The sequence below is a fragment of the Lycium ferocissimum genome, chromosome 4, assembly GCF_029784015.1.
Source record: "Lycium ferocissimum isolate CSIRO_LF1 chromosome 4, AGI_CSIRO_Lferr_CH_V1, whole genome shotgun sequence".
Lineage (NCBI taxonomy): Eukaryota > Viridiplantae > Streptophyta > Magnoliopsida > Solanales > Solanaceae > Lycium > Lycium ferocissimum.
In genome coordinates, this window is record NC_081345.1 from 52,503,781 (window position 1) to 52,515,346 (window position 11,566).

An 11,566-nucleotide genomic window follows, 5' to 3' on the forward strand; every position below is an offset into this window, starting at 1 on the left:
ACTTGTGAACTTGTTTTCTCTACTTTTATTAGGGAAGTCATTTCCCCAATTTTGAGGAAAATGTTCTCTAAAATTTTTGACAAAACGAACATGAGAAAATTGGAAAATGTTTTTAACCCATACCGAATACACCCTACATCTCAACTCTTCTTGGCCTCGCAGAGAAAGTATACACACCTCCTAAAATTGAACAGATTAAAATTATCAAACAATTTGGTGTGTGTGTGGGTGGGTGTGGGGGGTGGGGGTGGGGGTGTTGTGATGCTTGGAAGGATACAAGGATATTTTAGGAAAAGAGTGTTGTGTAAAGGCTGTTAAAGTGAATGAAAATCATGGACACGAAGGTTCATATATTAATAGAGACAAAAAGTGTTAGGCGATTTATTTATATTTGCTTAAGCCTCAGAGTATCTGTTTTACATGTGATAGTGCGAAGTAGCAGGTAATCAGTGAAATAATCGAAGGCAAATTGACTGGACACCACGATTGTTAAAACAAAGAAAGGGGAGAGGGGGATACATTTTAGTGAAATCAAATGTGAAGGTAGGTATTTTTACTCTTGAGAGTTTAACTTTTCATCTCAATTAGAAATTTGCAACTTCAAAACTTTAACCTACATTAATTTTTGGTGATTCATGCCTTCTATTATCTGATACTATCTCTTTGTTTTTGGCACTACTGAATCAACCTGGACACAAACTTATTACAGCCACTGAGAGCTAGGGAAGGGAATGAACATATTGACTTAAGATGCAATCCATATCATATACCGTATGATAAATTGACAATCAAAGATCTTCATCATCTTTTCTTCATTTCATATTTTTGGATGGACAATAGTGATATCAACAAGAGGATTTTGGCAATTCTCTTTGGAGTGCCTTATCAAGCCAGACCTCAGCATCTTGCATCATTTCTGGACTAAGTCTAACCATAAGAATACAAAACTCTGTTTCATTCAATGCTCCATCTCCATCCAAATCTCCTTCTTTCACCATAGCCTCTGCATCTTCTTTACTCATCCCTTCCATTCCCAAAAGCCCCGAATTTTTCTGCAAACTCGCTGATGTGATCAAGCCATTTTTCGGGTCAGCCAGAAGCCTGAATCCTCCACATAGCTCCGCGACAAACGCCTCCACGTCCAATTTTTCCGCCATCACAGGTAACAAGTCTTGATATTCCATTTCTTGTTTGCTATCACTGACAAAATTGGATGTCAACAACCGGTATGTAAGGAAAGTTCCTCTTGGAACAAGAAATGTTGGGAGCTCTATTTATAGTGCTAATTTCTTGTAAGGTCTAATAGGAAACTTCCCTTGGAACTCCAAATGTAACAGTAGATTTTTCTTTGAATATTGTGGAAGTTTAAGTACTGTTACATTGGCAACTTGCAAGATTTGATCATTGATTAATTAGGTAGGATAGGTAAAAGAGAGTGGGGATGGGCTATGGCCTATGGTCCATGTTAATTCATATGGAACCATATGAGTGGATGGTTTGTGTAGGGCCTCCAATTTCTTAAAGCTAGTTTTTATTTTATTTATAAAATAATCTTTAGGAGTTGTTTACGCTACCTCTCTTTTATTTCTGGATTCTAGGCTATAGGAGCAGCTAACACTAGTTTTGTTTTATTCGATTCAAATCATGAGGAAAATCTTCCACTTTCTAAAATTAAATGTGCTTGCCAACGATATAAATCTTCAGTACATTGAAAAAGACTAAAGATTCATAAATATTTTCATAAGTCACAAAACTTAAGTGTGTCAAGAGAAGAAAACATTATTTCCTTGAGTGCATCTTATAAGATTAGTAAATTTTCGTCATATTAGTGTCCTTCATTTGCTAGAAAAGTCACACATTGATTTGCCTTCCTCCAAATACATTTAATATATATAAGTCTTTTACCAAGCAATAACAATGTTGATATATTTAAATTCTAAATTCGTCACTGACCGTGTGGAATTTAGAATTGTTTCCAAGTTGTCAACAGCATCGATCTTATCTCGTGTACGATAGTTTATATCATATCTATTCTAAAATGAGGGTTTCGAGGAAGGTTCATAGGTGGGGATCTTCAAAGTGACTTGTAATTTAATTTGGTAGATGTCACAAGTGTCACGACGAATTTTGTTCTCCTTCTATGAAGTTTCCTTTAATTTGTTCCCTTTCTCCTCTCATTTCTTGTTTTTCCTATCTTCTATATGGTCCATGCTGCAATTATTTATTTGCTTCATCTTAACCCAATTAAACAGTACATCTTTCTTTTTCTTTTACATGTTTAATTTTTGTACAACGACGATGTATATGATTAAAACTCTTAAAAGATAGTTATACTGATAATCATATCGCTTATAGATAGTGAAATGAGTGATATGGCATCTAAATGAATAAAACATGTTTTTACTAAAAAATAATAAATATAAAATTCAAAAAAATACTAATAATTTAATACTATATATGTATATATTAGCAAAATATTTTAAAAATTATATGATAGTCAGTCGTGATGATGGCTAACAATGGATGTGTGGGTGTCGACTAGCTTGGGATAGTGGTGGTGGTTATGGGTAGTAGGCTAGCAGCTAATGATGGTGGTGGTTGGCGGTACTTCTTAAGGGTGGTAGTTGATGACGGTAATTGCTAGTGGCGGTGATAGTTAAATTTAGGGGCGAAGTCAAAATTATATTTTTTTTGTTTTGTTTATGGGTTCTGAATTACATTTTTTTTGTTTATTGGGTTCTAAATAGATTATTTATACATATTAAATGAACTTTTTAACACAGTACAAAGATTGAGTCAAAGTTACTGGGTTCCGCATCACCCATATCTCCTACACAAGCTCCGCCCCTGGTTATATTGTGGTGAATGATAGTGATATATAGTTAATCGTGTATGTGGTGGTGACTAGCTAATAGTAGTGGTTGTTGATATACAGTGGGGGCTGATCGTGGTAATTATCGATGGTGATTGGTGGCTGTTGTAGTAAAGGTGGTTGGAGGTGATGATTGTAAATGCTGGCTAGTGTAGATGAGAGTTGACTGTGATGATTGGTGGCGGTGATACTTATCTCTAAAGATGATGGTTATGGATGGTAGGTGATGGGTGATGGTAGTTGATAATGGCATGTGTGATGATGTTGATAATTGATAATGATAGGTGGCGATGACGATGACTATCGGTGAAAGTAGATGGAGTAGTATTTAAATCTCATTTTTGCATCAATTTTGAATGGATCGTATTGAAATGATACTTTTTTTTTGGGACGGATATAACCTGCTCACTGTACAATAGCTCGCAAACCACAGAGGATATTTATAATATTAAGACTTAGTTATTTATCTTAATCATTCAGATATATTCGTATTTAATTATTAAAATTTAAATAATTAAGATACAAACCTTCATTAAGTGCAAACAAATGACGCCTAATAGTATTTATACTTTCCGTTTACATATATTAAGCTCTTTTTTAGATGTTAGCTCAATATAAATATCATTTACATGGATGTATTTAAATACGAATTAGAATTAAAAAGAACTTTCCAATATGTACCATGTGCGAAAATGGAGAAAAGGCCATAAATAGTCCCTTATCTATGGGAGAAGGTCTAAAATGGTCCCTTAACTATACACTTACCGATTTTAGTCCTTTAACTATTTAAAAACTTATCAAATTTGGTCTCCGCCTATTTTTTATATAAACAGTGTACAAACCCACCTCCGTGAGATTAATGTTAAACCATTCCTCAAACTTGTCTCTCTCTCTCCCCGCTTCTTTTTCCTCAAGTTCCTCTTGTAAAAAAAAAAAAAAAGAAAAAAAAAAGAGCATTACGACCCAGGTGTCGCTCTCGAGTCTCTGAAATTCGAAAAGACAAACTCAGGCACACAATTTCTGTAACCATTCTTCTCAAACACTACTAAAAACCTGACAAAAACCGACGGACTGCGTCGGTTATTTTTTATATTATTTTCTAAAATAAACCGATGGAGTCAGTCAGTTTTTTTTTTTTAAATTTTTTTTTTTATAAAAAAACCGATAAACTCCGTCGGTTTTTAGAGCGAAAAAACAGTATAAATTAAATCAATGTAAGTATATGAACAAAGAATATCAGTGGTCTAGTGGTAAAACCCTTTAATGCGAAGGAACATACCCGGGTTCTATTCCAAGTTCCTACATTTTATTCTTTAATTTTCAAAAAAAAAAAAAAAAACCAACAGCAGTCCGTCAGTTTTTTTTTTTTTTTTTTTACAAAACCGACGGACTCCATCGGTTTTCTTTTCTTTGTACGCTGTTTGTATAAAAAATAGACGGAGACAAAATTTAATAAGTTTTTGAATAGTTAAAGGATTAAAATCGGTAAGTGTATAGTTGGGGGCATTTTAGCCTCTTGCCATGGATAAGGGACTATTTATGGCTTTTATTCTGCGAAAATGATATCTGCGAATATATATATTCCTACCAGAGCGGTGCTTCATTTTTTCACCACTATTATTTGCTTTATGTCTGTGTATGCGTTAGAAAAAAAGAAAACCTGTTGTTTTTATCATATAGTTGCATTTGATATATAGATTCTCCATTGATAATGATCGCATCACTTGGAGAAATTGTTTGCAATTTGGACTCTTCTTCCAGGCCGCGAATGGAGAATATTAATAGGAATTTCATGTAAATGGAACTTGTGCTCGTATGTATCTTCTTGTCAGTTGTAATATTCTTATACTCTTTTATCGTCCAACTTCTTTCAACAGTGAATATGAAATTCTTTTTTTTTTTTTTAAATTGAACTTATGCAGTCCCAACAAACCTCACCTTTGTCTAATAGTAGTTTGTTCACTTGCCACAAGAAAAACAACGAAAAAATTGAACTTTCTGACCATGCTCCGTTCTCTGCTTTTGATAGTGTGCAAACATATAGGCTCACGGCTACAGCCTACTGCATCCTGGTGCACAAAATATCTCGTGTTCGTGCAGGGTCGTGAAAAGAGCCGTACCTACGAGTAGTGGCAGAGTCAGAATTTTAAATAAGGGGGTTAAAAAATATAAAGAAGTACACAAATGAAGAAGCCAAGAGGGTTCAACATCTACTATATATACATAAAAAATAATTTTTACCTTGTATATACAGTGTAATTTTTCACTGAAGAGGGTTTGGAAGAACCCCCTTGGCCCTTACTGGCTCCGCCCCTACCTACGGGTCCTAAATTATAGGAAGCCTCTCCTTACGTAAGCATAGTGGTTGATTCAATGTCTCGAACTCATGACCTATAGTTAGTAGTCACAAGGACACAACTTTATAATTAGCTACACAGGTGTAAATCTCACAAGGACTTTTCATCGTTACAAAGTACGGGCAAACTGTGGCCAACAGAGGCGGAGTTAGGATTTGAAACTTATGAGTTCGAAATTCTAATACTTCTAAATTACTAGGTTCTAAATTAATTACTTATACATATTCAATAAATATTTAAAAATAAATACAAAATTTGGATCAAAGTTACTGGATTCGGCCGAGCCCATAAACGAAGCTCTAGCTCTGCCCCTGGTGGCCAACTGAAAAAAAAAAAAAAAAATCCGGAGCCAAGGTGAAAACAAAGAAAGCTATACAACAATGTACACAGTAATATAGGATTTATATTTGATCTTCACCTAGCAAAATATCCGCGTATAAAGTGATCCCTCTTAGGTCTAAAACGAAACCAAGGTCCTTCAAGGATTGAAGTTATAGTTACACATAGGAATAAGAAGAAAAACGAATAATAGCCTTTGATCATAGTCATTAATCTATCAGAAAACTAGGATATTTGAAGAAACTTGGCAATGCATCCACTCTTGTTCAGTTGCCTGCCAATTTTTTCTTTGACGACCATCTCTTCCTGCAGTTTTCCAATTCCTCCTCCTTCATTCTTGAGAGTTCCTGAAACCACTGTTGATATTGCAATTCAATTGCTTTGAGCTCCAACTTTAGCTCTGGATCCTCGTCTTTCTCGATTAAAGAAGAAAAAGAACCACTTGATAAACTCATGCCTCTAGAAATTCTGTCGATATCTGTATAATTCAGCTCTGAATTGTTTCCATGTTCATTTGATTGTACGCGTTCAGGACCATCACCACTGTTTTCCACAACTGTCCATTCATCATGAAACAAGTACCTGAAATCCATCTCCGAGATGTTTGTACTACAACTTTTAGGACCTCCATCATTAACAGGATCATCAAAACATACTAATGAATTCCCATTGTTTATATTAGCATTTTCAGTCATAACTCTAGAAACTGATGCTTGAGATTTTCCATCATCCACGAGTGCAGGGGAAGCAAATGTAACATGATGAGAAGTTCCATCTAAATTCACATTCAATTCACCTTCATCACTTCGAGCACCAACTTGAGTTTCCACATTGAATTTTGGAATAACACCTTGATGACCTATAGACTTGGATGCGCAACCGGTCAAGTCTGTATGCCAAGAATTTGAAGATAGTTTTAGGCTTTCTTGAGGTTGTTTGCTTGGGTTCCAAGCAGGAAATATCTTCATTATTAGGTAATCAATGAAGTCAGCAATAAAAGCTACATCATGATCAGCTAGCTGCAATTGTTCAACCATCTCAGCCGCAACTAAAGGTGCAGTGTCAGTGTCAAGATAGAAAATGAAGTGTATATTTCTTACACTACCTGCGATAAGCAAATGCTTGAAATAAGAAAGAGGATATCTGATTTCATAATGCTAAAAAATAAAATACCATAAAATAGGGGTAATTGCATGCACTTTTGGTCTCTTGATTATTAATGAATTTTGATGTTGGTCCTTGTAATATTTGACTAGCGCATTTAACCTTCGGTTATTCCATTTATATGGGAAAATCAAATAAGTGATTTTTAGAACAATATTACTTTTAAATATGGAGTAAAAGTACAAAACTAACATACTACATCGACACTGGTTTGGCACTTAAAATAATTTATTATAGTTGTGAAGATTCACGGTCAGAAGGATAAAAAGTGTATATATCAATGAATTGAAGGTTAAATGTGCTTAACCAGAATTCAGAAGGACCAAAATCAGAATTTATTAATATTTGACGGACTAAAAGTGCTAGTTTCCCAATAAAATAATAGGAAATAAATTGATTATCATATGCTTACCAGTAGGATCTCGGATTCGCAAGGTCAATGAAATTGAGTTAGCATCATTCTTCTTCCCCGTTAATTTAAATTCATTATTCTGATGGCATCTCTGGAATTCCAAACTTGGAGTGCGAGGACTTCCACAACTAGAATCTGTATATATAGATTGGTTACACTCTGAATCCACATCCATGGGATGAGGTAAGGTTTTCGACAAACTCAAAGATCTAGGACATTGCGGAGGTAACTGAATTTGATTATCGACTGACTCCTTCAAGTTTTCAAATTGAAGAAACGGGTCTTTCAGGAGGTCCCTGGCTGACAACCTCTCGGATGCTCCAACCAAGCATTTCTCGATGAATCCTTTGACTTCAGAATCAATAACTTTATTGAGGGAAGCAGGTTTAATGCCCTGATAATGCAAAGTAATTTAGATTGACATAACGACACATTTTCAGAAAGAGAATATAATTTTAAGCATCAAATTATTGAACTTACTGAGCTAACTTTCTTATAAATTTGGGCAGGATTCTTGCACTCACTGTAAGGGTACTCAAAAGTTACCATTTCCAACACACACATTCCAAAGGAATATATATCTACTAGTTCATTATACTCTTCTTCGTAGAGCTCTGGGGCCATGAATTCGGGTGTCCCTTTGTATAGCAATAGATGAAAAAGTCAGTATTCGAGAAGGAATTTTGTCTAAAATTGTAATACAAGAAATAACCATACCGATAACACTCTTGGCAGTGCGCTGCTCCATAATGGTTGCCAATCCAAGATCGCCAATCTTGATTTCCCCATGATTTCCGTTGACAAAAATATTATCACATTTCAAGTCCCTATGAATGATAGGTGGTTTCTGACTATGGAGATACTCCAAACCTTGAAGAACCTGCCTTGCCCAATTCTTTATACCCTTCATATCAACACTTTTATACTTCTTACGATATCTACACCCATGAATACATTATCATTTTAAGAGAATATAAATAATAGGGATAATTACATATTTGGTACTCTAAAAAATAATAGTAGCTGACAAATGTATATGTTTTGTATAGAATAAATATACATGTTATATATATATAATCACTGTATATGTTTTGTAGATTTTGACTAGCGCCCGTAATTAGATTTGGACGAGGAACCAAAAATGAAAAAGGTGCAAAATAATAATCAAATGAAGAAACTGAGTAACTATCAAGAAAACTTACTGCCTTAGGTTCCCAGACGTGAAGAGCTCAGTGATCATGTTAGCTGTCTTCTTCTTGTCATCAATCCATGAATAGTGTAACTTCATTACGTTTTCATGTTTCAATTGTCCCAGAAGATGAACCTCTGAATACAATTTTCCCAAACTTTCTGGTGACTTCAACACGTTATCGATTTTTACTCGGCTCCATGCAACTTCAATACCCTCAAGTAGGTCAAATGCCTTGTAGCTACACAATTTAAGAACAAGACAAACAGCTTAATTCTTTCAATTAAAGAAAATTATCAATTTTATTTAGCCATATTAAATTCAGAGATCAAAATGAAAACCAGAAAATGAGGCAAAGTTAAGGAACATACACAGTCTTGAATGCTCCCTTGCCCAACACCTCATTATACTGTAAGAGAAAACAAAAGCAGGTGCTATAAAGGATTGTCAATGAACTGATATTTTTGAACTATGCCTGATAGACAAAGGAAATAAATAGAGACTCCATAATCCCTTTCTTCTTTTCTTATAATTAATATCCACTCCTTGTTTTATAGCATATAGCAACAGCAGCAACAACAACATATATATAGTATAATCCCACAAGTGGACAAGTGGACTGCGGGAGGGTAGGTGTACGTAGACCTTACCCCTATCTTAGCAGGTAGATAGGCTGTTTCCAATAGACTCCCGGCTCAAGTAAAGCAGAAATAAGTCAATACGAATAGAAAATCTAGTTTGAACTTGATGATCAGGATATTAGGAGGGAATTTGAAAGATAAGTAGATCAGGATAAATTTAACCAAGTTCATGCAAATGATCATGGCCTTCATATTATATACAACATAATTAGCAAAAATAATTAACACAAATCAAATTTCTTCTTTCCCTCCATCAGGTGAGCTATTCCTCCTTTTCTTGAGTAATTTCTTGAGTAATTTGAAAAATTGCTTTTTAAGTTGCTTGGATAGTTTTCTATTGACCTGCCACCATATATATCTTGAATTGTCTTTTAAATACCTTGGCTTTGGCTCTTCAATATGACACATTTCTTATCCTTATTGTACTTCCTTTTTGAAAGTTCCACATTTCTTAAGCTCTTACCATTTGACAAATAATGAGAGACAAAATGTTTAGCCAAACCACTAAAAAATTCAGCAAAACTCACTGCCCATGTGTATAGCTCATGAATGCTAATAATGATGCAATTATAGGCAACATTGACATTGTTTTCTACTAATAAAATTGTCAAGGAATTCTTCTTCTTTTTGCATCTCAGCTAAGACCACCTACCTCAAAGACACCTATCGGCCTAAAATGTAATAACCTTCTATAAAATTTTAATTTTTGCATTTAACACAAGTCATCAGAGTTTTTATGAAAATAAATAGCAGTAAAATGGAAAAATTGCACTTTCGCTCCTCATGAGTCCAACTTAGAAAATGGAGCCTTCAACTAATCGTGTGCTTTTGGGACATCCACTGTCAAATTACTAAACTTAACTAGTAAGTTTTAATTGTTAACCATGTGACTTGGAGGGTGTTTCGTTTAGCTCATAAGCTGGTCAAACTAGCTATAAACACTTTTGGCTTATCTCGCGTTTGATAACACCAAAAGTGTTTATAAATCAAAAGTCATAAGTTGATCACCCCTAACTTTTGGTTTTATACCTTATAAGTACAGTTTATTTGACCAATTTTTTTTTTTTTTTAATAATTTTACCCCTAAGACCTTTTGTAATCTACCTTTTGTAATCTCCGAAATACTCATCCTAAAACATTGCCTCTAATTATCAATCTGTTCTATTTCCATCACTCATCATTTTTACACAAAACACTTAATTTTTTGGTATGATTGCTTTAAGGACATTTAAGTCATTCTAACAGAAAAAGTGATTATCACCACTTTTTTACCGGACACATTAACGGTTTATTATCAACTTCAACACTTCTATCCAAACACATAACGACTTATTTATAAAATTCAGCTTCAACACCTGAAAATGCTTTTCAGCAATTAATGTTTATCAACTAGTTTTAATCAACTAACTCGAACACACTCTTATTTTGTAAACTTCTTTTATTAAATCAAAACTTGAATCATTAGATACTATATAAATTTAAACAAACATTGGTGTGCAAAACAAACTACTTCAATAATCAATAAGTATTAGAGTTAGAGATAATTACCCGAACATATCGGCCATTAGGGTCTTTCTCAACGTAGTCATCTTGCAAGTTATAAGGTGGCTCATTATTAGCCCAATCAAATGATCCTCCTCCTTTCTTATTTGTACAACATCCTAACGTCTCCCCATTTCCATTTCCAATTCCAGCCCTGGAAATCATTCTGTTGAACAACCAAACAGCAACAAGAAAGGGAAAAAAACAACAAGAACAAAGACAAGCTAATACTCAAAGGCAAAAGAGGATTTCATCAAGAAAAGGTGACATTTTTGCATGTCTCAAAAAGAAACACACAAGGAACATAATGCCAACCGTGTCGTGGTTGAAGAAGAAAAATTGTCGTTGGAATCGACATTGGGCATCATTGGGAGTAGAAGCAAGAAAGGCATTGTTGAGATCGACCCAATTAGTCGATGGAATACAGATTGTTTTAGATGGGATTATTCTTGCCATGCAAATAACACCGCTGTCCATTGTAACACGATAATCTTAAAGTCTTCTTCATTCAAGGTATACACCTAAATATTCCTTTACTCAAACAGAAAATTGTGATTGGAAAAACATGCATGAACAAATTTGGGAAGATGGTACTTTTTGCAAATGTTCAAAGGCAGCACTAGTCTTTTAGGTTGAAGTAAAATACAACTAGATGAGAAAAAAATGGGATAAGGATGAAAAGGTAAAACGAAAAAGTAGGAGAGACTGAAGAAAAGGGAGGTTATGAACAAACTAGATGAGAAAAGAATGGGATAAAATAAATCTAGGCAAATTTGATTGCTCAAGAATGATACTCCGCATAAGGGACAAAACACTTGTGCGTTCTGTTTGTAATTCCTATGTTTTTGTATATTCCATATTAAAGTAAAAACAAATAGGGATAATGGTCAAAAAAACACCTCAATAAGTATAACATTTTTGTGAGTTTCCTACCTGAAGTATGACCAACTATTTATCAAAACACATGAACTATTAAGTGTTTGTATTTCTTACCTAAACTATTAATAATTATTTATCAAAACATACCTCGATTAATCCTAGAAACTCACA

General features: G+C 34.3%; 1 protein-coding gene, 1 long non-coding RNA gene and 1 pseudogene across 2 annotated transcripts; 1 reads left to right on the forward strand and 2 right to left on the reverse strand.

Moving 5' to 3' along the window:
* Positions 1 to 538: 538 nt before the first annotated feature.
* Positions 539 to 1,433, reverse strand: LOC132053502 (calcium-binding protein KIC-like). The gene has a single exon (XM_059445565.1). The coding sequence runs from the start codon at positions 1,182 to 1,184 to the stop codon at positions 846 to 848; it is 339 nt and encodes a 112-aa protein (XP_059301548.1). The 5' UTR covers positions 1,185 to 1,433; the 3' UTR covers positions 539 to 845.
* A 2,997-nt stretch (positions 1,434 to 4,430) lies between these two features.
* Positions 4,431 to 6,886, forward strand: LOC132053504 (uncharacterized). Its single transcript, XR_009414135.1, has 2 exons — positions 4,431 to 4,685; positions 6,311 to 6,886. It is a non-coding gene; the product is annotated as an uncharacterized LOC132053504 (long non-coding RNA).
* Positions 5,613 to 11,175, reverse strand: LOC132053503 (probable serine/threonine-protein kinase WNK10; annotated as a pseudogene).
* Between the last annotated feature and the right edge of the window lie 391 nt (positions 11,176 to 11,566).